Source organism: Psammomys obesus, unplaced genomic scaffold, assembly GCF_907164565.1.
Source record: "Psammomys obesus unplaced genomic scaffold, mPsaObe1.curated_primary_1811, whole genome shotgun sequence".
In the NCBI taxonomy this organism is placed as follows: domain Eukaryota; kingdom Metazoa; phylum Chordata; class Mammalia; order Rodentia; family Muridae; genus Psammomys; species Psammomys obesus.
In genome coordinates, this window is record NW_026594143.1 from 583,757 (window position 1) to 610,595 (window position 26,839).

The 26,839-nt window shown below is 40.1% G+C and overlaps 1 protein-coding gene across 1 annotated transcript in view; it reads right to left on the bottom strand.

Moving 5' to 3' along the window:
* Positions 1-221: 221 nt before the first annotated feature.
* Smc1a (structural maintenance of chromosomes 1A) overlaps positions 222-26,839 on the bottom strand; it is a 42,272-nt gene continuing 15,654 nt past the window's right edge. Inside the window, exons 10-25 of the mRNA XM_055617924.1 lie at positions 25,757-25,942; positions 25,482-25,661; positions 25,237-25,383; positions 25,007-25,144; positions 23,955-24,071; positions 23,744-23,850; positions 17,985-18,126; positions 13,312-13,457; positions 13,066-13,219; positions 12,105-12,215; positions 3,339-3,495; positions 2,752-2,906; positions 2,481-2,632; positions 1,206-1,275; positions 857-967; positions 222-493 (exon numbers count right to left, since the gene is read on the bottom strand). Coding sequence (XP_055473899.1) covers positions 410-493; positions 857-967; positions 1,206-1,275; positions 2,481-2,632; positions 2,752-2,906; positions 3,339-3,495; positions 12,105-12,215; positions 13,066-13,219; positions 13,312-13,457; positions 17,985-18,126; positions 23,744-23,850; positions 23,955-24,071; positions 25,007-25,144; positions 25,237-25,383; positions 25,482-25,661; positions 25,757-25,942 — 2,157 coding nt within the window. The 3' untranslated portion in view covers positions 222-409. The remainder of the gene's footprint in view (positions 494-856; positions 968-1,205; positions 1,276-2,480; positions 2,633-2,751; positions 2,907-3,338; positions 3,496-12,104; positions 12,216-13,065; positions 13,220-13,311; positions 13,458-17,984; positions 18,127-23,743; positions 23,851-23,954; positions 24,072-25,006; positions 25,145-25,236; positions 25,384-25,481; positions 25,662-25,756; positions 25,943-26,839) is intronic.

Below are 26,839 nucleotides of genomic sequence, written 5' to 3' on the forward strand. Positions count from 1 at the left end.
TTACCAAGAAAAGATGGTCCCTGACTCAACTCAGTATTTTAAACATAGACCCAGACAAACAAAAGGTGTTCATTATGTGTCAGATGAACAGACATACACACAAAAATGAGTACATGAAAGAGTGAATGAGGGCAGTTTAATGATTGCCTAAACCTCCTTTGAGGTCCTAGATACTTTTGCCCACCCTGTGCTCCCTTGGAATCAAATTCAGATTAGGCTCCTTTAATACAGGTCTCCAATATTTATTTTGCAAATAAAACCATATACACACAGGCAATCATACATGTACATAAACATAAAGGGGCAATGGTGTCCAAGAAATTTATAATAATGGGTGATAAGAGAGATCCAGGAAAAAAGATGGACAGAAGGGCAGTTCAGGGATCCAGAAAAGAAGACAGAATTCTTGCTACTGTTCATTGGGGTTGGGATTGGCGTCTGGGTACTTGGTGAGGTCAAAGGTCAGGACTTTGCTGATCACACAGTCCCCTTGCTGAAGGAGAAAAAAAATTGTCAGGAGAGAATTAAGAAAAGTATATAGCCCAGGACCAAGGGCTAAAAAAAACCCACCTCCCTATGTGTTAAAAGGTCAGGCAAACATTCTTTCTGGATATGAGAGAAAGCATTCAGTCCCATGTGCATTCTTTCTTTGCCTACCTCTGCACTTCCCTCCTGTCTCCACTGTCTGTCTGCCTCTGCCAAGATGGGCTAGCTAAACATTCAGGGCAGGGCTCCAACACACCCAGATGTCTTCTCGGGACCTGATTCCCTACACTCTTTCACCCTTTGCCCTTCCACTGCAGCCTTGGGGAGTTGGACAGGGAGGGGACTGGCTCCTGATCCCAGCCCACACTACCTCAGGATAAACTCCAATGAGGCTCTCAGCCTTGGTATAGAACTCCTCCTTGAGAGAGATGACAATGGCCTGGAAGTTGCAAGTTGACTGCTCCTTGATGTAATTTGCCACCTGTGGAAAGGATATTTAGCAGGGCTCAAGACTTAACACTTCCATTTTCTATTCAAAGTAAGTAGGCGGGGGTAGGGGTAAGAGAGACTAAGAAAAGGCTATTGATTATCAAAATGAGGATGATCCAATCCTTCTGGCACATAGAAAAAGCAGCAAGACTAGGGCACAATCAAGAATTGTTCCCTGAAACCCAGCACTAAGGGGCTTCCCTCCCAGGCCTCACCTTTCTTGTACCCACCTTGCCAATGTTGGTGTTATCCAAGGCAGCATCAATCTCATCCAGGACAAAGAAGGGGGCTGGCTTGTAGCTGGGAGAACGAAAAGGTAAACTAACACCAAGAAAAGAGGCCAGTGTAACAGTCGGAATAGGCCAACTGCTCTCAGAGACTAAGTAACCCAGGTCTTAAAATTAAAGTTACCCAGGCCCCTGATTTCCCTCCTTTGCATCTAGTTCTGTGTGCCACAATCCCCCTAGGCTCATGAAAAACAGGTCTTTTTTTTTTTTTTTTTTTTTTTTTCAGGAACTTCCAGGTTGGCTAGAGAGACAACTGTCCTTAATAAGCAAGCTATCTGGAGGTCGACTATATCCCAACCTACATCATGACATACCTCTTTGCTTTCATACATGCAGTAGCTTCAGACTAGAATGTTTTCTGTGTTCCTTGGCAAACTTTTCTTTTAAACATTAGTTTATGTGTATGAGTGCTTTTCTTGAATACATATATATGCACCTTGTGAATGCCTGATGCCTACAGAAGTCAGAAAAGGGCACTGGACCTCCTGAAACCAAAGTTATGTTTCTGAGCCAACATGTGGGTTCTAGAAACCAAATTGAGGTACTTTACAAGAGCAACAAGTGCTCTTTTTAACCAGTGAGGCATCTCTCCTGTCCCTGTCACTACTCATGCTTTTTTTCCCTGTCCATCATACACTGGTCTACCCTCACATTGAGTTAGATGTCTCTCCTCTGTGTGCGTACACCAACCACACTATTGTTTATGTGTCTGGTTTCCTCTAGTCTGTGAGCTCCTTTGGCCAGAGACCACAGCTGACTCATCTATCCCCAAGCTCTCAACAGGGCCTGGTACAGAGCAGCATTAAAGAAATGCTCATAAGTGATGCTATATATCATCAAATGCCAACTTGTAGTGGGTTACATTTGACCACTACTGGTCTGGGGCAGAGGGCATCCCGGAGGAAGAGAAAGAGGATGAAGAGGTATGTCAAGCTAGGTATGTATAGAAAGAGCTTACTAATCAGCAACCATGTGAAGAAAAGCCTAGAAGTGAAACTAAATACATACAGGAACCCGGAGGATAGGCTGAGTGGATGAGGGTAGATGGGGAAGACAGGTACGGAAAAACCAAGGCCAGATGTGCAATAGTAGATAGAGAGGGAAATGGGATATAATCCAGACACTAAAACACCTTCACCTATGCAGATCTCTACATATCATTCAGGCCCAGAATCTCTGGTTGCCTCAGCTCTGTCTCTCTGTGGGGCAGAGGCTTACCTGTGGATAGCAAAAAGCAAGGCCAGAGCTGCAACTGTCTTCTCCCCTCCTGACAAATTATCCATAGGCCGGAAACGTTTGCCTGGAGCTACACAATTGTAGTTGATGCCATCCAAATAGGGCTCTTCAGGATTCTCGGGGCCCAAAAATGCCTAGGGGAAAAAAAGAGGGGGTTGAGGACCTGGAAGTGTGAATAGACATGGTGAAGGGAAGAGGGAGGAACAACTCAGAAAGAATGCTAGGAGTTGGTTGTATAAGGACTCCAGTCTACCTGAGCACTGCTGTTTCGGGACAGAGCCTTATAGATCTCATCAATGTTGGTAGCCACAGATTCAAAACAAGCATTGAATCGGTCAAAGCGCTCCTTCTTAATCTGTTCAAATGCTTGCTTGGCCTTCTTTGCTCGCTTTCGGGCTGCCTCAAACTCTGCCAGGAAAAAGAGCAGATGATGATCTCTCAGTGCCCTGATTTCTGCCAGGGTTGAGAACCACACTTTGCCAAGAATGACCTGTAAATGAAAAGTCTAGTGACAACCTACAAATGAAGAGAAAAGCCTGAGGAGGATCCTACAAGTATCAGTATTCAGTGAGTTGGCTACCATGTAGTCTAGGACTAGAGCCATACTAGAGTCACACAAACATACATTCCTCCATGGACTGTACTAGTAGTTGCCAGGTATCTTAGTGCCATCACTTGCTCCCTAGAAAGCAAGTGTATAACCCCCAATGTTTAGGGTACCAGACAATTTTAAGTATAAATGTATGCAAAGACAGAAGGTGGTATGATATATCAGTATGGCTTTATCATACCTTCAGTCTTTGGCTCTCCTCTGATGCCCAGAAGAAATGCCAGTCTTACCATCTGAGGTCTCCTGGAACTTGTCTCGAACACTCTCCAGCTTTTCCATGGCCTTCATGTTGGGGGCAGCAATCCGCTGAAGCACACTCTGCTGCTCATTCAGCTTTTGCTGCAGTGTGTTCATCTCTTGCTTGATTTCTTCCTCTGCCTGTGCGTCCTGTAACCCCACACCCAGCAACAGTAAGGACCACCTGACCCCGAGTCCAGACCACCTAAGAGATGAACAAAGCCTGGGGATCTGCTCTGATACAGAAAGCAAGTTCTTCAGCTTAGCGTCATCACAAAATGTAGCTTGACCTAACTGTCATTGGAAATTCTAGGTGAATGTGGCTTTCTCACCTATAGTTCTTCCTTCAGATCCTGTCAACCTATTTGTCTCTGGAGGAACAGCTGTTAGTAGCCCTCTCCGGCTCTTAGCCCAAGCCATAAGCCAGCACCATCCCAGGGTGCCCTAAAGCCCCACAGATTGCTCTAGCTTCCACTTACAGATTCACAATAACTAAGACAACATATACTTTTCTCTTAAATCACTGGATTTGAGCAAATTACACTGAGTTTTGGTTTGGGGCCCTTATAGCTACTGTAAATGCATGTCTGAATTTGTGCCTCACTGCCACTTTTAGTAAATAACTACTTAAAATGAATATCCACCAAGAACTGTTCCTGTATTCACAGAATTCAGAGACCTAACAGAGAAAGATAGCTAGGTAAATAACCCGAGTAGTGAAGGATAAATGTAAAGACAGTGACAAGCAGTGGTAAATCAAGAAGGGAACCTGGTTCAGACTCTGTGGTCAGGGAAAGCTTCTGGGCATGTGCATAATTTAAAGCCCATAGGATGAACAGTGGAAGAGGAATCAGCAGATGTGGCTTTGTACACAACTGAGAACATCACAGACAAAAGCTGGGGTGGAGGTTCTCTATAGGTTATTCACTGAATTAAAAGCAATTCAGGAATAATCAACTTTAGAAGCCTCAGCTCCCGGAAAAAAAAAAAAACTTTTAAAAAAGAATCAATATGACACTACTAACAATTTGTGTGCATACATCAGGTAAAGACACAATGATAAAAGAAAACTATAGACCCAGTGTTCCCAATGAACACAGACACAGGAAATTTCAGGAAAATACTGACAAACTGAATTCAAGAACACATCAGGATCACACATCACAGCCTACTAGGTTTCATCCCAAGATGCAAGGCTAGTTCAACATACACAATCATGAACTCACAACAACTATGGTTACCTGCAGAAAGCCATACAATACAGTCCCTGTCCATCAGTGATGGAACAAAAAAGGGCTCAGTGCTCATGGGGTCATCCCTCTTACTCTTATTGAGTTTCTGACAGGCAAAATAGTTTTCTCCAGTATGTACCTAGTGCTGAGACTACCAAGCTCCAACAACTAGCTCCAAATCTGTGTTCATTTGGACAGCCCCAGTTAAACTCATCAAGTCACAAAACAAGTAGACATGAACACAAGAAAGAGATTTGTACTGAAGTGGGGTGGATAAAATAGAGGCAGCAGAGAGATGAGAGAGGGTGCGAGTGATAATTACATATTATGCTCATGTGCGAAATTGTTAAATAACATTTGATTAATAAAACATTAATAATTAAAACAGGCAAAACAAATGTAATTTACCAAAGTAATATTTTTAGATTTACTTTTAAGATATTTTATTAATTCTTTGAGAATTTCATACATGCATACAATGTATTTAGGTCATATTCATCTCCCCTAAATCCTCCTAGATCAGTGGATCTCAACCTGTGGATCACACCCCCTTTGGGGGTTGAACAATACTTTCACAGGGGTTGCGTAAGACCATTGAAAAACACAAATATTTACATTATGATTTCATAATAGTAGCAAAATTGCAGTTATTAAATAGCAACACAGGGGCTGGAGAAATGGCTCAGTATTAACAGCCCTGGCTGCTTTTCCCAGAGAATCTGGGTTTGAGTCCCAGCATCCCCATGGAAGTTCACATCCATCTGTAACTCCAGTTCCAAGGGTTCTGACACTCTCTTCTGACCTCTGAGAGCAATAAGCATGATCATGATTACCAACCATACATATAGGAAAAACACCCAAACACATAAAATAAGCTTTAAAAAAAAAAACCAGAAAATACAAATAGCAACAAAAATAATTTTATGGTTGAGGGTCACCACAACATGAAGCACTCACTCTATTAAAGGGTCACAGAATTAGGAAAAATTGATAACCATTGTTCTAGATCCACTTCCATTTCTTCATCCCTTCAACTTCCTGTCCTCTTTTATACATTCATTTACATTTTTTCATATGCTATATTTTGTTCCTAGTCGTTCGCCTCCCCTAACTTCTTCTTAACCACCCAAATTCACGCTCTTTCTCAAAAATAAAAAAAAGAAAGCTTAAAAAAAAAAAAAACCACCAAGTCCAATATGTGCTGTCCACATGAGTATGAGAGCATCCACTAGAACATGGTCCATCTTTCAACTTTGTTTCCTTAAGAAAAAAAAAAAACTAACTTGGGTGGGAATGAAGGTGAGGCTACAGCAGGATACAAAGTGAATAAATTGTAATAAATAAAAAATTATATTAAATAAAAAAGAAAACTAACTTTATCTCCCAGATCTTATCAACCATATCAGCTCTTCAGGTAGGTATGAGGCCTCCTGAGCCTCTCCCCTTTTCATGCTGGAATGTGTTTTTTTTACTTTTTTTTAAAAAATTATGTGTATGCTTGTGTAAAGGTTTGTACACATGAATGTTGGTACCCAGTGGAGGACAGAGGTGTCAGATCCCCTGGAGCTGGTGTTACAGGTGGTTGTGAGCTACCTGAAATTTGTGCTGGGAATCAACTCAGGTCCTCAGCAAGAGAAGTACGTGGTTTTAACTGGTATGTTATCTCTCTAGCTGACCACACTAGACTGTTGACTGGCTTGATCTTAAACAGAAGAACCATAGTTGCTGTGTGCGCCTTGTATGCATGTACATGTGCATGTGAATGCAGGTACCCAGGGAAGCCAAAGATGTCAGATCTCCCTGCAGCTGAAATTACAGGCTTGTAAGCCACACGGCATAGGTGCTGAAAAACCACAGTCTGGACCTCTGCAGGGACAGTAGAGATTCCTAACTACTCAACCATCCTTCTAGCCATCTATATAAATAATCTTAAGGACAGAAATATATGACCATCTCTATATAGATACAGAAAAGACATTGAACATAGTTCAACATGCCTTCAAGATAAAAGTCCTGGAGAAATTAGGAACAAAAAGACCATACTTCAAAACAATAACTGTTATATATGACAAACCTATGGTCAACATTTTAATAAAGAGTAAACAACTAAAAATATTTTCTCTAAATTTTGCAATGAGACATGGAAGTCTACGCTCTATACTCTTTTTCCAATACTCTGCTGAAAGTTACTAAAATAATAAGGCAAAAGAAAGCTGTAAAAAAGATAAAAAAGGAAAGCAAAATTACTCATACTCGCAGACAACATGATTCTGTACTTGACTGTATAGACTGTACCAGAAAACTCTTAAAACACTTTCAGTAAAGCTACAAGCTACAAAATCAACATTCAAAAATTATCAGGAATATATAGGCAGCACTGACTTTACTTGATAAGTTTATTAAAAAGGAGGAAGGCGATGACACCAAGTTGGGTGGGTAAGGAAGGAGGGTTGGACTGAAGAAGACTGGGGAGATGGGATGAATATGATCAAAATATACTGCATGAAAATGTTCAAAGAATTCAGAGAAAAATTATATCACAGAGCGATAAAAACAAACTAGTAGTGGTAAAAAAAAAACAAAAAACAAAACAAAACATGCAGACCAGAAGAGTAAGACAAAGGACCCAGAAGTAAACTCACAGCTATAGCCACATAATTTTGACAAAAGCATCAAGAATATATACTGGAAAATATATTCTTACCTTATTTCAAATATATTCTTACCTAATTTCAAAATGGACAAAAAACTTGTTTTAAAACCTCAAACTATGAAAATGTTACAGGAACATATACAGAACACACTTGATGTTACAGGTATAAGCACGAACTTTCTGAACAGGACTGAAATAACACAAAATATAGTCCCAAGAACCAATAAATGGGACATGAAACTAAAAAAAAAAAAAAAAAAAAAATCTGCATAGCAAGAGAAACTGAGCAGAACAAACAGCCTACAGAATGGGAAAAAAAAAATTCTTCGTCAGCTAAGCCTCATACCAGTCACTGATATCTGAAATATAGAAGAATTACAAAAAGCAAGCCACAAAACTCACTGTCAATAAAATGGTTAATATAATAAACAGCTCTCAAAAAAAGAAGCACAAATGGTCAATATTTCAAACAGCCCAGCAAGATGGTTCAGTGGATAAAAGCACTTGTCACCAAACCTAAGTTTGAACCGACAAGGTAAAAGTAGAGAACTGACTCCAAGAGTTTGACCTCTGACCTTCACACATGTGCTGGTGCATGCACACACAATAAATAAACAAATAAACAAACAAACATACAAATAAATAAATGTTTACTACTGTTAGCCAGCAGAAAAATGCAAACTAAAACCACTCAGCCTCAGTCAGAATGATTATGATCAAGAAAACTTGTAACAACAAATGCTGGTGAGGTTGTGGGAAAAGAGCAGACATCAATCCACTGCTACTAGAAAAGTAAATATTGCCAGTAAGTAAATCAACATGGCCCTGCAAAAAACTAAAGATAACTGGGCATGATGGGATACACATTTAATTCTAGTACTTGGGAGGAAAAAGTAGATCTCTGTGACTTTGAGGCCAGTTTGGTCTATAAAAGTGAGCTCCAGGCAAGCCAGGGCTAGAGAGAGACTCTATTCAACATCCCCAGACCCCTGCCAAATAAACAAAAAATAAATACAGAGCTAACATAGGACTCAACTATACTGCTTTTGGGTATAGATTCTACCACAGAGATGCTTGCACATTCATGTTTACGGGTACACTATTCACAACTGCAGTGGAATAAAACCAGACTAGACGTCCTTCAACAGAAGAATGGATGATGAACGTGTGGGCTATATCAGTAGCAGAGTTTTAATCAGCTGTTAAGAAAGGAAAATTAAATTGTAAAAATTTCAGGAAAATGGATAGAAGTAGAAAGTATATTAAGTGAGGTGGCCCAGTCTCAGAAAGACAAAGATTCTATGTTTTCTCTCATTTTTTAATGTTTTTATGTGTTTACATAAGGGGTTTGAGAGTGTGTGGACTATAAGACTAGATAGGAGACCAAAAAAGTGTTGAGAAAAGAAGTGTGGGTGAGGTAACATATGATATGAAAGTGGAGAGGAGGCTATTGAGGGTAGGAGAGCATAAGGGAGGAAGAAGGGAAGAAGTGGAGAACACCCCTCAAAACCCCCAAATTTTGTTAGAAAAATGCCATAATAGAAAAAAAAAAACCTACACTGAAAGCTCACTGGCATATTGAAAAATAAACAATTTATGAAAAGAAAAAAATTCAAATCCCATTTGAAGATTTCTATAAATTGCTTTGGAATAGTCTGTAGGCTTTTAAGTGAAAATGCAAAGCACGTAATAGTTTACTATTATCTAAAAGAGAATATGAATGTAACTACTTGCAAACATATTTGCATATTAAAACCACAACAAAAGGGCAATGCAAAAACTAATTAGTAAGTGACCTACTGATGAAGAGAAGGGGACAGAAATAGAAGCCAGAATTTTCTTAATGCACACTGTTTAATACTTTTGATTTTAGAACCATATGATCCTACATAGTTATAAAACAAAACTAAACAGAAGTATGAAAAAAGTTAGGTAAAACAAATATTGGGAACAAGATGTTCACAGGATGACAAAGCACTATTTTAAAAGAATCCTTGCTAATTAATGACAAAAACAAATCTGTTTACTTAGTAATGAGGAACCTGGCAATTGACACTTTTACCCATGGGGTTAAACTCAGCATCATTAGTTAATAATGGACAAATCCTGATAGTATGAACCCCATGGTGAAATACAAAATAAAACACATTGCTTCTATATCCTGAGTGCTGGGATTACAGGTGTGTACCCTCACACCTTGTTCTAGAGTTGAACTATCTTACTGTCTGTATTTTCTTTACAAGGTTCAGGAAAAAGAAAGAAAGAAGGAAGGAGGGAGGGAGGGAGGGAGGGAGGGAGGGAGGAAGGAAGGAAGGAAGGAAGGAAGGAAGGAAGGAAGGAAGGAAGGAAGGAAAAAGAAAGTACACATGTAGTATAGAGAGAAAGATAGAGAAGAGAAATGAGAGAAAGCAAATATGGTAAAACTGGGTCAGCAAATTGGCTCAGACTGACAACCTAAGTTTGATTCTCAGGACTCACATGGTGGAAGGAGAGAATTGGCTCCATATATGACTTGTACACTCATGTATTCACACACATCATATACATGCAAAAACCCAATAACAAAGAGTTACAAAACAAGATTTTCAGTGAGAATAATTAGAGTTTCAAACATAAGTACAATGATGTTAAACAAAAACAATACGAACTCTGTAATAATTTTATTTTTTCTTAAAAATAAACAATTGTTTCCTTGAGATGGTGGAGGATGAGATTTGGGTCCTAGGCCTGGCTTAGCTCCTCTGGGTTCACTGGCTGTGCTGGCCACATTGTTTCTGACCCAGGTGGGTTAGGCTGCTGGGGAGCAGGCAGAAAGATCTCTGAGTCTAGAGCTGCTCCAGTGCCCCATAGGCCTCCTTGGGGAGATGGAAAATGGAACCTGGGTCAGGTGCCTAGCTCTATCCATCAGGGTATCAAAGGAGATACTGAGGCTCATAGCTAAACTTTGGGAGAGTGCCAGAAACCTTATGGAAGAAGAGGGAGATAGATATGGAGGAGACAAGAACTCCACCAGGAGACCAACAGAGCCAAAACACCTGGGCCAAGGGGGGCCTGCAGACATATGCTAACCAAGGACCATGTATGGAGAGGACCTAGACTCCCTGCTCAGATGTAGCCCATAGAGTCAGTTTCCAAGGTTTTCTAGTAAGGGGTGCAGAGGCTGTCTCTGATATGAACTCAGTGGCTGGTTCTTCGATCACCTCCCCCTGATGGGGGAACATCCTTGCCAGACCACAGAGGAAGATAATGGGAAGGTGATGCAGCCAGCCATGATGAGACCTGACAGGCTAGGGTCAGATAGAATGGGAGGAGGACCTCCCCTATCAGGTGACTAGGGAAAGGGCATAGGGGGAGAAGAGGGAGAGTGGGTGGGACTAGAAGGAGATGAGGGAGGGGCTACAGTGGGGATACAAAACAAATAAATTTAAATAAATAAATAGAAAGTAGGAAGTTAAAAAAATGCATTAGATGGCCCAAATCTACTTAGGAGTTCTAGAACCACTAAGCACTCAGCTGTCTTGAGCACTCAAGTGTCCAGATGGTAGTTACTAAATAGTAACATTTCCCACTGAACAGTCAAGAGCTTCTCAGGAAAATGGCTCATTTCTGATCTGAGGTAAGAAATATATAGGATGATCCTAGACATATCAGGAACTAAGAAAGCATAACAAAGACTGCAAAGGGTATGTCAAGATGATGAGGAAGCCAATCTGGATGCACTCCCACTAGCTAAATAACCACTAGCACCAAGAGTAACCACAACAGACTGAATATGCCAGATGTACTTAACCTCACAAACTCACAATGCTAGAACACAATGTAGTGGACAAGTGCTAAGAATGCCAAGGAAGCAACTCATAGCTATGTGAACAGATGACTGAAGGAGAATCAAGCTGCCTTTCCTATGTAATTGTACGTTAGGGTTACCAAGTGATGAGAGAAAACCTATATAGTTTGGCTAATAAGAAAAAATAAAGAATAAGATGGCCATTATATTTACGGACCATCGAAACGATATTCCTAGGTGCAGCTTTCATAAAAAGACCCATCAAGAGACACTACAGGTTACCTGACAGAAATAATACTGCCCCTGAGGAGCAAACTAGCCACCCTACCACTGAGAACCACTGCTGTAAACAATAAGCATTTTTGGAAAATAAAAGTACATATTACTCATTACCACACCTAAAAATATTAACAGCAATTCTAACATCAAAACTCGGTATTGAAATTCTTGTTCTATAAATTATTTCTTAAAGGTTTTCCAAAGCTGAATACAAATAAAGTAACTGCTGAGAATTTCTCTGAAGTTTCACCCTCTAAGCGTCTTCTCCATCTCATGTCTCTGCAGTGGGTTCAAGCAAGACTGAGTCACAAATTTTGATGGTCTGACTGGTTTCTTAATCTGTATTTTTGCTATTTTCTTTGTCCTACTAAGGACTGAATCAAGGGCATTGCATGATTGTACTCTACCACTGAGTAGAGCTACCCTAGCTCTCTTTTACTCTTAAAAACTCCCCATCCATCTGCTCAGGAGACTGAGACAGGAAAACTGATTGAGCCCAAGAGCTTGAAGCTAGCCTGAGCAAAAGACAAGACCCTGTCTCAGACATATAATAAATAATAAGAAGGAAAGTTTCCCACAGACTAAACCTGGGCAACTGAATCTGTGCTTTAGTTTATTGGTTCCTCTAGCACCAATACACACACACACGCATGCACGCAACTGCAGGTGCAAGAGGTTCCTGGCTTAGTCATCCTCCCCCAGTCAGCGCTTTCCTCTTTAGCCACAGACTTCATACGCCCCCAAACAGGTTAATGTTTCTTGGTAGAGCTGAGAAGATGATGACGCCTCCAACCCACAGAGTTCTTACCTTCAGATCCTCACACAGGTCACCGTAGTCAATCTCAATGAGGGCCTCTCGAGCATAGATACTGGATGTTCTCTGGGAACCACTCACTGACTCCTCTCCCTGGGAGCTACCCTGCAATGTTGAGAGGAAGAGGAACAGACCGGCTATTTGTATCCCTCTGGACATTAGGGGCTCCTCTGAAGCTTTCAATGTTTTTGAGAATACACCTTTCTAGACGGCATAGAGGCAAAGCCAACAGGAAGGTCTAACTGAAAACTGGCCTCTACCTCTGTTTCTAATGTGAGAGCAATACCCAGTTAGAAGAGCTAGAGTTAAGATTAGGAATGCTTATCTCATGGCCTAGCAGTATCTGGAATACTAGTGTTCAAAATATTTTACTGAATTAAACTAAAAGGCTACCAGAGAAGAGCTCCTCCTCAGTTACAATTCTCCAGCCCTTACTACCATCTTTCACCTCCAACCAATAAAATGCCTTACTTAGTTAGCTCCTCTTGATGTTGTTCCTTTCCCTCCACCTAAGCCTTCTTACCTCTGTATTGCTGAATACCCTACCCAACTCTCTTCTGGCCAACCTCCCTCACTGCAGCTAAGCTATCTGGTTCCTCAGGTCCTCCAGTTTCCCATCTTCTTCGGCTCTTGACTAATGTCCCTCAATTCTCGCTCCTACCAATATCCAGTATCTCCTGGAGCTAAGAGCTCAAGTCCTTAAGAGTAATCAATCACTTCATTGTCTTTCTGACCACTCACGGGGCTTGCAGCTCTCCTCTCAGGTCAATGTCCCTCTTAGACCAAGGCCTGACTTCACTATCTCTACCTTACCACATCTCTTCTGCATCCATCTTTTTGTCCCTCACAATTCTCTGCCTGTGGTCCTATCTGCCTGCCCTCCCTGGCCATTTTTAATCTCCCATTACTGGTTAGATAGCCATAGATCACTCCTATCACCCACCATAATACTCACTTCTTCCTGACTAATATCATCCATGGTGCCCTTTGACAGCGGTAACTTGATGTCCTGCATCTTACAGGCCTGTAGCAGGTTGTGGCGGTCACTGCGCTTCTGTTCAAGCTTGGTCTCAATGGCTGTCACTTCCTTCTGTAAATGAGTCATTTCCCTAAAAAAGTTCAACTGGCTTAGTTAGGACCCAAATCTGGAAAGCTGCCTGCTTTACCCACTTCCACCCATTCTAAGCAGGGATCTACTCACTTATTGGCACCCCCAAGCTTCTTGCGAATCTCTTCCATCTCATGATTCTTGTCATTCACTTCTGACTTTTTGGCCAGGTGCTGATTCTTAAGGTCTTGCAGCTGAGCCATGGTCTCATCTATTATCTTCATGTGTCTTTGCTCCTCCTGTTCTCAGGAGGGGAATAGGCAAAGAAGTCAATATTCCCCTTGGAATTTCCTTTTGCATCACCCTTCCAAACAGGCAGTTTGTTGGAGTGTGTGTCAATGACTTCTGCTTTCACACAACCCCTCAGACTTCTTTTATCCTTTCCTAAATCATCTGGTTGCTTTTTGTAACTACAATTATGTAAATTGTCTGCTATAAAAGAGTTCAAACTATGGAAAAATAAGGAGCAATTATGGGGGTTAACTCGTAATCCCACCTGAGCCAGAAATAAACTGCTAACATTCTAGCATATTTCCTCCCTGCATTATTTATAAACAGTTTTAGGGTTGAAATTAGATTTTTAACATTGTGTTATTATCAGTGTTTTATTTTTAAGTGTTTTTCCAAATCGAACTTTTGTCATATACAGTATAACATTTGTATTTATTTTTGTGTACGTGGTATGCATGTGTATATCTCTGTATGTACATGCTTACTCACATGTATAAATGTAATACAGATATGTATATATGCATGTATATACCACAAGTTTATATTAAGTGTCTTCCACAATTTCTGCATTTTTTAAGATTTATTTTTTAATTCTGTGTATGTGTGTAAGTTATGTACATGTGTGTGCCAGTGCTCAAGGAGGCCAGAAACACTGGATGCCTTGCAGCTGGAGTTACAGGCAGTTGGAGCCATGGAACCTGGGTGGCGGGAACCAAACTCAAGTCCACTAAAAGGGCAGTATGCATTCTTAACTGCCAAGCCATCTAATGCCCTTCTACCTTATTTTTTAAGACAAAGTCTCTCACTGAACCTGCAAAAAAAATTTTGCAGATCAGCTATCTAACAAGTCCAGGGGTCCTCCTGTCTCTGCCTCCCCAGCACTAGGATTACAAGTGCATCACCAAACCCAGCTTTTTACGTAAGTGTTGGGGATCTGAACTCATGCTTGTGTAGCCAGCTCTTTAACCAATAATCATTTCACTAGTCTGCAACACTTGTGGATTTAAACTTGTACAAGCATGCTTTGTGAATAGACACTAATCTGGGGTTATCACTAGAAAGAACAAGAGGACTAAGATTGAGAATGGTCAGCAAAACAAGAATTACAGCTTTACTTACAATGTTCTAATTTTAAAGTAGTTTAATTTTTTTTTTACTTGTGTGTGACTGCATGTTACATGTATGTGTGGGTGCCCTTAGTGGTCATAAAGAGGGTGTTAGATCTCCCTAGAGCTGGTATTAGACAGTTGTAAGCCACCTAATGTGGGTGCTGAAAATTGAAGCTGGGTCAATGTACTGGGAGAGCAGTACATGTTTTTAATTATCGAGCCATCTCCCCAGCCTACATTCTAATTCTTTCAAGGAAAATTGGTTTTATTCCTATATTTTAAATTAAAAAAAATACATTAAGAGAGACATGTCAGGCTGGTGGTGTGGCTCAGGTGGTAGTGCTTGCCTCCTCTGTACAAAGCCAAAGATTTGATCCCTAGCACTACATAAAACCAAGTGATGACATAGGCCTATAATCCCAGCATGTGTAAGTCACATATTGAGTTCGAAGCCAGCCATGGGCTACATGAAATCTTGTTATATAAGAAAAAGAAGAAGAAAAAAGAAGAAGGAAGAAAAAGAAGGAAGATGAGGAGGAGAAGAAAAAGAAAACACATCTGGAATTTAATTCTCAAAGAACTTATAAAAACAACAAACACATAGAATGCTAATGTAAATCATGACAACACAATGGTAGTTGGTAATTTTTGTGGATGAGAGTTCTTTGACAGCCTTCTATATACACAGAGTTTGTATCCATGAATTCAACAGAATATCAGTATTTGGCAAAAAAAAAATTGTACTATGCTATGTGTGGTGGCACACACCTTTAGTTCCAGCACTCAGTAGGCAGAGACAATTGGATTGCTGTGAGTTTGAGGACAGTCTGCTCTACATAGAGTTCCAACTGTCCACAGCAACAAAGTGAGACTTTTTTTTTAAGGTACTGAATGTTAAGATACTTTTGTCATTTTCTAAATCACAAAGTATAACAACTATTTACATTACATTAGATACAACAAAGAGATTGTTTGAAGCGTGTAAGAGGATGTGCATATTTTACAGACAAACAATGTACCATTTTATACAAAGACTGGTATTTTGCTGCTGGGGGTAGGGGTTCCTGGAAACAATCTCAGATGAGTATCAATAGAGGCCCGTACTATTTTGACATCTTTCTGCAAACCAAGTTAAAAGTCACATAAATACACTATCTTGGAGCATCCAGATATAAATTTAGCCCTTTCTTACTGTTTTACTATCTAATCTACAAGTATATGTAAGATTCCAGTAACACTATTCTAGATCACTAAGGGTTAATGATGCATAAGCAACAAATACAGGCAGATACAAAAGCTACATGATATGTTCAAACCAAGATAACCAAATCACCTCAGGAAAGAATGCTATAAGCAACAACGATTTCACAGTAATTTCAAGAGAAAGAATATAAGAAGAGTCACCGCACAAAACACAGTGACACAGTCTTACTAAACAGGATGATTGCAGCAGACACTAGCCTAGTCATACCATGAAATGGCTGTGTGTCAGTAAAACATCATCTGTTGCACTGAGTTTATGTGGCTAATCTGAATTTAGGGTCAGGACACTTGGAGCTGTGCCTCTAACAGTACTTGCCAGCCTGTTCTTTCACTGCTGCTTCTGTTTCTCACCTTCTTTGTGGGCTCCCAGAAATCTTTAAAATCCCGCTAGTATGTTTCAAGCTAAGTTTGAAGAAGGTGGTGAGGTTATTATACACCTCAAGATGAAGCAAGCAGATGATCAGATACTGTTTACATACAAATGAGTGACTGTAGGCAATATAAATACAGAACAACTCAGGTCATTAAACTTCAAAGGCTAAGTGGGAATCAGAGCTTGTAAGGAAAATGCCATAAAAGCTTATGTTGACAAAGTAGAAGATCTAAATAAAAAATGACTATTAAGAAATTAGATCTGGTTGCCAGCCAGGAATTTAACCTATACTGATCCAATCTCTTGTTTTTATAAAATATTAGATTATGAAATAACCAAAATACCCTATGGCTCACTCGGCTGGTTGGTGAGACCATATGTTGATCAAAAATATGAAAAGAATCAATCAACTCAGTTCCTCAATATGTTCAGGACAGGGGTCTAACAGATTAAAGACTGAAACAATTACTGACCTTCTCTAGGTCATTTTTCTCTATCATCTATTAAAAGTACAAATTATCCCTTTCAAAAATCCCAAGTTTATTCATTTTATTAGTATTTAATTGGTAACTTCCTCTTGGCTTTTGGTTAGGCATTACAAACACACACATTTTTTTTTTTGAGACAGGGTCTCTCTACATAGCTCTGGCAGTCCTGGAACTCACTATGTAGACCAGGTTGGCCTTGAACTCAGAAATTCTCCTGCCTCTGCCTGGGATTAAAGACATGTGCTACACACCCAACACAAATACTCATTTTTATATTTAAGTAATAATAGGATTTAAGCAGGTATGGCTATCTTAGAACGTACTTTTGCTTTCTAAATGAGATCTGTATGTTACTAAAGTTTAAAGACCACTAAAGTATGTAAGTACATGAATGCAGCATGATTTTCTAAATTCCTGCTTTCCAAGGGGCACTGGGTAGTCTCCAACTTGAAACTGTAAATGTTTGTAATAAACATCAATGTGTTTGCACAAAGCCTTTGCTAGCACTCTGGATTACCTCCTTGGGTATTACTGCGCTAAAGGGCATAAACACATTCTGAAGCTTTTTGATAGATGTTGGAATGTTATATAAGAATACTGGTCTCCTGCACCATATGAGGTACTGAGAAGTGCTTTGGTTTTGCTTTTAATTTTTGGATAATGTGAGTCTGGAGATATGACTCAGTGGTTAAGGGGGCGTACTGCTCTTCAAGAAGACCAGAGTTCAGTTCTCAGCATCCACATCAAGTGCCTCAAAAAGTCACTCATACGTCTAGCTCCAAGGGGATCTAATGTCTTTGCCCTCTGAGGGCACCAGCACACACATGCACATATTACCATACAGAGATACACATGTAATATAAAATAAAACCTTTTAGATAAAGTGGGGCAGAAGAGATGGCTCAGCAGTTAAGAGGGCTTGAAAAGGACTCAAGTTTGATTCCCAGCTCCTCCCTGCTTGTAATTCCAGCACCATGGTATCTGAGGCCTCTGGCCTCCACAAGCACTTGCATTTATGTGCATATACCCAACACACACTATTAACCAAAAAACAAAAACAAAAAACTCACAAATCTTTAAGTGATAGAAAATAAAGTATACTGAACTGTTGCTTTCATTTATACTTCTTTGATTTCTGGACAAGCTAAGTTATTTGTTCGTGAGCCATTCAATCTTTTGAAATGTCTGTGCCACTTACCTACTTCTCCCCTATTAAGGTCTTGATGTTTTGAAAAATGAATAAATTATAGGTATTGTACTTGTGTGCATAGCACCTATTCCAATTTTCCTGTAGTCTTTTACCTTCTTCAGCTTTTCTATCTCATTTTCATCCTTTTTCACTGTCTGTTCCCACATGTGCACTTTATCCTGGTCCTCCTTCAACTGGTTTTTTTCAAAATCCAACTGGATGCCTAATCGAGTCTTCTGATTCTCAAATTCCAAGCTGTAGAAAGAAAAGGGGAAGTAGACTTAGTGGTTAGGGCCTCCTGGTTACTTATGAGTCGCAGTTATCATAGCCTCACCCACTCACATGGACACCAAACTGCCCAGAAGCTGGATCTCTGGTGTAAGAAATAGGAATCTAGGCCAAATTCCATTTATCCCCCTTTAAACACTGGAGACTCCAATACCTTCTGTTGGAATAATGTTCTTGTGGAATGTGCACAATTTACCCTTGCTCATTCAAATGCTGGTTTCTCTACACCACTATCTGGTTTCAATCCTAACATTGCATTGTGATGTTTATCCTAAAGCATCACCTGTCTCAAGTTTGTGTAAACATGCCACGCTTTATTCTCTGTACTGTCAATAAAACAACCAGCCACAATGCTGAGCAATAGAGAGAATAGGGTGGGACATCTCGGTCAGGAGGGTATGAGAGCAGGGATTGGCAGGAGAGGACTTCAAACCACGAGGAGAGATGAACCAGACCTAAGATATGTGAACTTTATCCTGGCAAGTATAATGGATGAAATCTGAATGGTAGGAAACTATGCAGGCTTGGAGGTTTAGGATACAATAACTATTGCCCAGCATTGTGCTCTAGTTAAATTAAATAAATCCTAGTCTCTGTGTGGTGATTTGGGTATACAGCTGGTTTAGGTATAACCACCCATTAATTAAAGGATATACCAATATTAAACTTTAACCCCTGACAACAACCTTCCCAATTTTCTAGGAGACATAAAAAATAGTTCATCTGAAAACATCAGTTATGAATTTCATTTATCAAGCTTCTATGCAGATTGTCTCTTTCTCTACCTATAAGTTCCTATAGCTAGTAATTAATTTTACACAGGAAACTTAGGCTAAGAGGTTCAAAAAAAAATATGCCCAATGCCACATAGCTAGCAGATATCACATATGAGACTGGAATCCAAATCTAACACCAGAACCCAGGCTCTTTCCTATCTCATTACTGTAGTATAATGTAGTGGGCTAATATGGCTAATATCCTAATTCTTCTACTTGGAAGTGGTATACTCTCAGTTATATTCTCTATACTGCAGATTCCTCATCTGTAGATTTTCTTGTTGAATTAATAATATGTATAAAGAAAGCACTTAGTACATTTTAGCAATCATCATCAATGTAAGGAATATTGGCTGTAATCACCTCATTTTAACCCAAGGGCTTCAGTTCTTTCTAGCATCCTAAGCTCTGTTCCAAGATTTTTGAAGCCCCTAAGGGGGAAAGATCTGGTGGTATAAGAACATGAAAAAAACACTGAATTCCTGCTATTTTGCTATTGTTCTTTCCCTTACCTCTTCAGAAACTCAAACACTAATGGCATATAAATACTAATAGCCAAGCAGGGATAGCTTTCAACTGCCCCACCAATCCTCAGATTATGTGATAGATGCTGCCAGATGTCATGCTAGCATCTTAAGCCTATTAGTCACTATAATCCACACGGAATGTAATTAACTCTACAATTTTGAACTATGTAATGTTTAGGCCAATGTAAGTATGACTCATAAAGCCCTCCCTCTGTGGTATGGCTCCTGCTGACCTTTCCAACCCCTTTGCCTTCTTCCTGACCTTGTCTTTATATTCCAGGCATTCAAACCTACTGAGTATTCAGAATAAGGCATACTCACGTCTCTAAGCATGCTGTTCTTACTGGCTGCAACTCCTTTCTGTTTCTGCTTGGCTGGCTAAATCCTACTCATTCTTCAGATCTCTAATTCACCACTCCTTGTTCTTTTAATGCCTTTCTTGATAGTTCATGGCAGGTTCTAAGTTTCTGTAACATTTTGTTGGTTCCTTCTTTTTTGAATTTCAGATGAGTTGCACTAGTCAAATATCGCAGTTGATAACAGATTTGTTATTGCTCTTTAGGCAGACCCTTTCCTTATCATCTTTATTTAACTTTCAATTTCTACTTCACTTACCTCCTCTTACTATTAAAACATATTTCAAAGTGACACACATCTTGAGCTAGAGACACAGTTCAGTGGTTAAAAGCACTTTGCCAGAGGACCTGAGTTCACTTCCCAAAATTTGAACCAGGTAGCCCATAACACCAGTTCCAAGGAATTTGACATAATCTTCTGGCTTTTGTGGGAGTATCTCCCCCCCCCCAACAAATAAATAAACACAAGTCTTTAAAAAATTACCTCTTTAGAAATGTCACTGTTTCCCAAGTAACAGCTCATGCTGGCAAGGATGTAAAACAAGAAAACACTCTCTTGTATAACCACTTTGGAAATCTATATGGTGGTTCCTCAGAAAATTGGTAATCAGTCTACCTCAAGATCAAGCTACTTAAGTGTATACCCACCAAAGGACACTCCATCCTACCACAAGAAAAAGTTGCTTTTTATATTCACAGAAGCTTTATTTATAATAGCCAGAAACTGGAAACAACCTAGATGACTCTCAACTGAAGAATGGATAAAGAAAATGTGTTATATTTACACAATGTAATACTATTCAGCTGTTAAAAATAAGGACACCATGAAATTTGCAGGCAAATGGATAGAACAAAAAAAAAAAAAAAGTCACCCAGAGTGAGATAACCCAGAACCAGAAAGACAAACTTATACTCACTTATAAGTGGACATTAGCTGTAAAGAATAATCATTCTACAATCCATAGACCCAGAGGGACTAAGTAACAAGGATAGCTCAAGAAGGAACACTTAGTTCTCCCAGGGAAGAGGAAATAGAATAGATTTTGCAGGTAGACTAGGGGCAGGTAGGGATGGAGGGGAGAGACTACTGAAGAGATGACTGGAATTGGAGTGCATTTTAGGGACAATATGGAAATCTAGTACAGTGGTAACTCCCTAGAATCCACAAGGGTGACCCTAGTGAAGATTCATGGTAATGGGGGGGGGATATGGAACCCAAACAGGATATCTTCTGTAATCAGAAAAGGCTTCCAGAGGTGGGACTGGGACATTAACCCCACTATAAAACCTTTGATGTACAATTTGTCCTGCCAGCAATATATGCTTAAGTAATGGTGGAGAAAAATGAAAACTTATGGGAGTGGCCAACTTGTGGGACTGGTCCAATTTGAGGCCCACCCCTGACACTGCCTTGGTGGGCCAGGAGTCAGAGACTAGATAACCCAGAGACCTAAGATAGAGCCAAACACCACTGAAAAAGGAAAAAGTTAATTAGATGATTCCTAACAATATTCTATTCTAATCATAGACCTAAGCCTAGTCTAATCATTATCAGAGAGGCTTCATTCAGCAACTGAAGGAAACAAATAACAAAGACCTACAGCCAAACATTAGGTGGAGCTTGGGGAACCATACAGAAGAAAGGACTGTAGGACCCAGAGGGCTTGAAGATACCATAAGTACACAGCCCACAGCCTGTTAGGGGTTCCAGAGACTAAAGTGACAATCAAGGAGCCTGTATGGGTCTGAGCTAGGTGTTCTACATATGTTATGGCTATGTAGCCTGGTGTTCTTGTGGAATTCCTGATAGTGTTAGTGGGACTATCCCTGACTCTCTGCTTGCTCTTGGGACCCTTTTCTTCCTGCTGAGTTGCCTTGTCCAGCCTTGATATACGGGAATATGCTTACTATTGCTGTCACTTGCTATGCCATGCTCTTTTTTTGAAGGAGAGTGGATCTGGGGTGAGGGAAAATGGTGGGAGGACTGGAAGGAATGTAGGTAGGGAAAACTGCAGTTAGGATATAATATATGAGAGAATAAAGGACAAAAAAACCCAACAAAATGTCACTTTTCAAATTTATACAAATGACGTTACCTCTATCATTTTTCCAATCCATAAGAGATTTGTAAGTTATCCATGTTACTGCCTAAATATCCATTCTTGTTTGAACCTCTCCATAGTATTTCATAGTCTATGTTTATCATAATTACACTTTCCTCCCAGTGGTGGCCATTTTTATTGCCATCAATATCTCAATAACAAAGACTATGCCCAAATGTTTCTATCTCTTATTGACCCCATAACAAGATCCTCTGGGACATACAACTACAGAGCAAGTAAATATGTATGTATACCTCCATACACCTTATTTTAACTGGCATTTTTCTGATGAAGGAATCAAACAATTCCTACAGTTCATAGAGATTCAAACTCTTCTTTCTTTGACCATTTTTTACTATGTTTTTTTGTTGGTCTTCTTGAAACTTCCTTTTTTATTTACCAATCATAATGTCCTAAAATTATTCATCTACTATCCCCCACGAACTCTGTAGTTTCCCCAGGGAAAGATAAAGCACCAGATTCAATTTTATATCCTCTGAACCTAGTTTGCAGGAAAGCAATGGACAATGACTATAATGGTACTAAGGGCTGAATCCCAGGACCTCATACATGCCATTCTAAAGGCAAGTGCTCTACCACTGAATAACACTTTTAGCACTCTTTCTTTTTTTATTGTATTCTGATGCAGGGTCTTATTAAATTGCAAGACTGGCCTTTGAACTTGGAATCCTGAGTAGCTGGGATTACAGGCATATGCCACTAGATGTTGCCTCTACATGTATACTTAACTGAGTCCCAGGGTCCAGAGGGTGACCTTCTGCAACAGCAACTATATCATGTTCCTGTGCCTCACGCCCACCCATTATTCCTTTACCTCCTCCAATATTTTGCACAAGAAAATCCAGTACAAAGTAGATATTAAAAAAGACTATTAAAGAGCAGCATAGTAATACATGCCTATGATCCCAGCATTGGGGAGGATAAGACAGGAGGACTGCTAAGTTCTAAGCCAGCCTGGCCTACACAATAAAGTATCAGACTAACCAGAGTTCCATAGCAAGACTTTGAGTCGGGCATGGTAGCACACACCTTTAATCCCAGGCAGAGGCAGGATGATTTCTGTAAATTCAAGGCCAGTCTGGTCTACAAAGAGAATCTGAGATAGCCAAGGCTACACAGAAAAACCCTGTCTTGAAAAAAAACGAAAACAAACAAACATACAGAAAAAAAAATGTAAGACTGAAAGAACAAAACCAAAAAGATTTAGTGAATGAATGAATGAGTACACATATGTCATGAATGAACTGAAATGAGGAAGCCTATGCTGCAAGGGGAGACCCCCACCTTAAAAAACCAAAGTTAAATATAGTATAGTATAGTATAGTATAGTATAGTATAGTATAGTATAGTATAGTATAGTATACTATTGTGTAGTACAGTATAGTATAAATTGGAAAGGCTTTTCTGCTTATTTCTCTAGCTTAGAACCTCTTTATATCACTAACCCCCAACACACAAGGATAATGGCAAAACAAAAGGTAATGCTTATCATTTGTTGTAGGTGCTATTCATTATGCTGAAGAATTCACAAAGATTATTTCATCTAATCCTCCTTATAAGGTCACAAGATAGGCTTCACTGTCTCATTTTATAAAAACTGTTGTTCAAGGTAATGATTTTATCCAGGTAAGCCAAATTTAAAGCTAGCACTTACCTACCATCCTGTCATACTATCTTTCCGATAGTTTTTTCAGGCCTCCCTACAAGAAGTTTGTATGGTTCTAAGAATTGGTTGTTGTCACATGACTGTCAAGGATGGCAGGCCGCAGGCATACATCCCATTACCTTATTAAAATACTTACCGCTTCTTGGCAATTTCATTCTGCCGCTTCACCTTTTCTTCCTCAAATTCTCGGATGTTGCGCACACCAATCTCCCGACAAAACTCTTCAAACACCTCATCTTCTACCTGAGGGAAAAGCCAGGGAGGACAGAGGTATTATTGGTTAAAATCCAACTTCCAAACCTAGTCTCGTACTAATACATCTCCTGGAAGGGCCCACCCCTACCAACCTGGTTCATCTTTTCCTTCAAGTCTTTCATTTCTCTCTCTCGGCTCTGGATGATTCTCTTGATATCGTTAATGCGAGGCCCAAAGTTGGCTAGCTCACTCTCCAGCTTAGACTTTTCCTAATAGGTTAGAAGACAAGAGATTAGGCTCCATTCAGGAAAAGAACTTCCTTGCCGGTACTAGCCCCATGGTCAGCAACAACTGAGAAAGCCTGACTTCCCACCAATGCTAAGTCAGGTCTTCAAAATCTCTTATTAGAGCTATGGTATGGTTTACCCCAATTTCCAGTTCAGACACCTAAAAATCCACAGAGTTGGGTGTATAATAAACATAATTAGTTGCAGGTCCATAATCCTTCATTGATAACCCCTAAGCCAAATGTGTTTTAGAAGTTGAACTGTTTTTCAAAAAAAAGGTAAATCTAGGCATTATATAACACCTCCAGTTTAGGTAAACTGGAAAAATGTAGAATTACCAAAGAATACACTAATATAACTAGAATAGTACCCCAAACCACAGACACAGAAGTGCTTGTAGCTCACTATTTGTGTGTGGTTGTGTGTGTGTGTGTGTGTGTGTGTGTGTGTGTGTGTTTTCTTGAGATGTGATCCCACTACATAGCTCAGAGTGGCCTTCAATTTTCTAACCTTCCCCCGTGGACTGGGACCATAGGCATATGCCATTGCTGTTCACTCTCAATTGACTTTTAGAAGTTCAAATATTTATTGAATAGACTGAGATAATAACACTTAGTGAGTGCCTATTGTTCTAAGAACTTTATAGGTATTAATTAATTCGGTCCTTTTAATAACCATACAAAATAGACAATAATTTCCATTTGGTAGATGAACATGAAAAAATTGACAATGAGAAGTGAAGTAAATTGTTTAATGGTATAAATACAGGGGACATAAGATCTGGACACTCACCCCAACCCGGTGACAGCCTCTATGCTACTCTATCTTGAACAGAATAAAAGAAAAGTGGATAATTCCCCACCCTCAGTGCAAAGTAAGATGACCTTTGGAAGACAGGGCTGAAAGCCAAGGCCTACCTGGAGATTCAGGGCAAGATGCCTTGTCTTGGTCTGTTCTAGGTCACTCTGTGAGTACTTCAGCCGCATTTGCAGCCCATGGGCCTGAGACTGCACCTGACGCAGCTCTGCCTCTTTCCGTTTTGCCTTCATCTGCTCCTGAAGAGGACAAGAAAAAGGAGCCATGTGGTAAGTGGCCAACCTGAGCTCAGGAACCTTATCCCTAAGGATCACGGTTACTTGCGCCTTACTTTCAGCTCCTCTGTCAACCGTTCTTTCTTTTCTTTCAACTTGTCTACTGCTTTTTCATCCCAGCGCCGTGCCTTTGCCTTGAGATCACTGGCTCCACCAGAGATAACTCCTGACTTCTGAAACAGGGTTCCATCCAGTGCCACTGTCTAAAGAGCAGAGAGAAAAAAAAGGTGGAGAAGAAGGCAAACATAAAACTCTCCAGTACTGAGTCTGTCCAGCTCCAACCTGGGAAAGGGGGCCATACCTTGTGGCGCTGGTGACCTCCAAAGGCAATGCGTCGGGCATCTTCCACATTGTCACAAACAAGAGCATTGCCACAAGCATACTGCAGAGCTTTTTTGATGTGAGGTGGTTCATAGCGAATCACATCAATCACTAGCTTGGCCCCCTTCAGCTCCCGGAGTTTCTCATCTGTAGGTTTCACCTGTGTGAAGAATCTCATGAAGCAACAGAATACATAAAGCCAAGGTCAGAGGCCCTCAACATTGCCTTGACTACAAACCCCTCCACAAGCCTTACCTCCAGGTAGTCAAGAGGCAAGAAAGTCTCAGGCTCTCCACGTTGCTCCTTGATATACTGAATACAATCCCGACCTGTCTTCTCTGAGTCTACAATAATAGCATCCATGTTCTTTCCTAAAACCTTGGTCACAGCAATCTGATACTTCTTTTGTGTAGGCTGGCAGAGGTCAATGAGGCGGCCATACTGAGTAAAGGAAGAAGAAAAAACTGAAGCACAAGACACAGGAATATCAATCACTAGTTCACAAAGACGGACAAGATAAAATTCTTATAAGGAACAATGAAAACACCCATGTTGCTTATTGGTGATATCAGTCCTCTATTTTTGTACCTGTATAAATCCACTAAAATGGGAATGGAAATGGATTGAGGGAGGTACTTGCTAGACTTGTGTGGCTACAGGCAATTTAGACTAGTACAATGGTCAATTCTAATGTTTCTTCCAAAGACAGAAGTTTGGTTAAGAGGAAGAGTAAGGACTGAATAAACATGTTACATGAAGGAAGACCCAACTGGCACCTCAGAAGCTCAGAGAAAGAAATCACACTGTCTCTAGGTGCAATTCTATCAGAAACTTAAACGGTGAAGCTACAGGTTTCCTAAGATGACTACCGTTTTTGGAATCAGACAAGACTGACCAAAAGGACACAAACCTTAGCAGTTCATCCCAGAAGATACACTAGTTAACTTTTCTGTTTTTGAAACATGGCCTCATTATTAGGTGGAAATAACCTGGATCTCCCTGTGTAGCCCAGGCTGACTTCAAAATTGTGATCCTTCTGCCTCTGCCTGGGAAGTGCTGATATTAAAGGTATGCACAATGGCACCCAGCTTTAGACTGGTTACTTATTAACTGATTACTTATTAACTGAATGGGATTATAGTAATATATCAGTATCTTCCAAAGGTCCTGAGTTCAATTCCAGCAACAACATGGTGGCTCACAACCATCTATAATGAGATCTGGTGCCCTCTTCTGGCATGTATGTGTATACGCAGGCAGAACACTGCATATATAATAAATAAATATTTTAAAAAGGAAGGAAGGAAGGAAGGAAGGAAGGAAGGAAGGAAGGAAGGA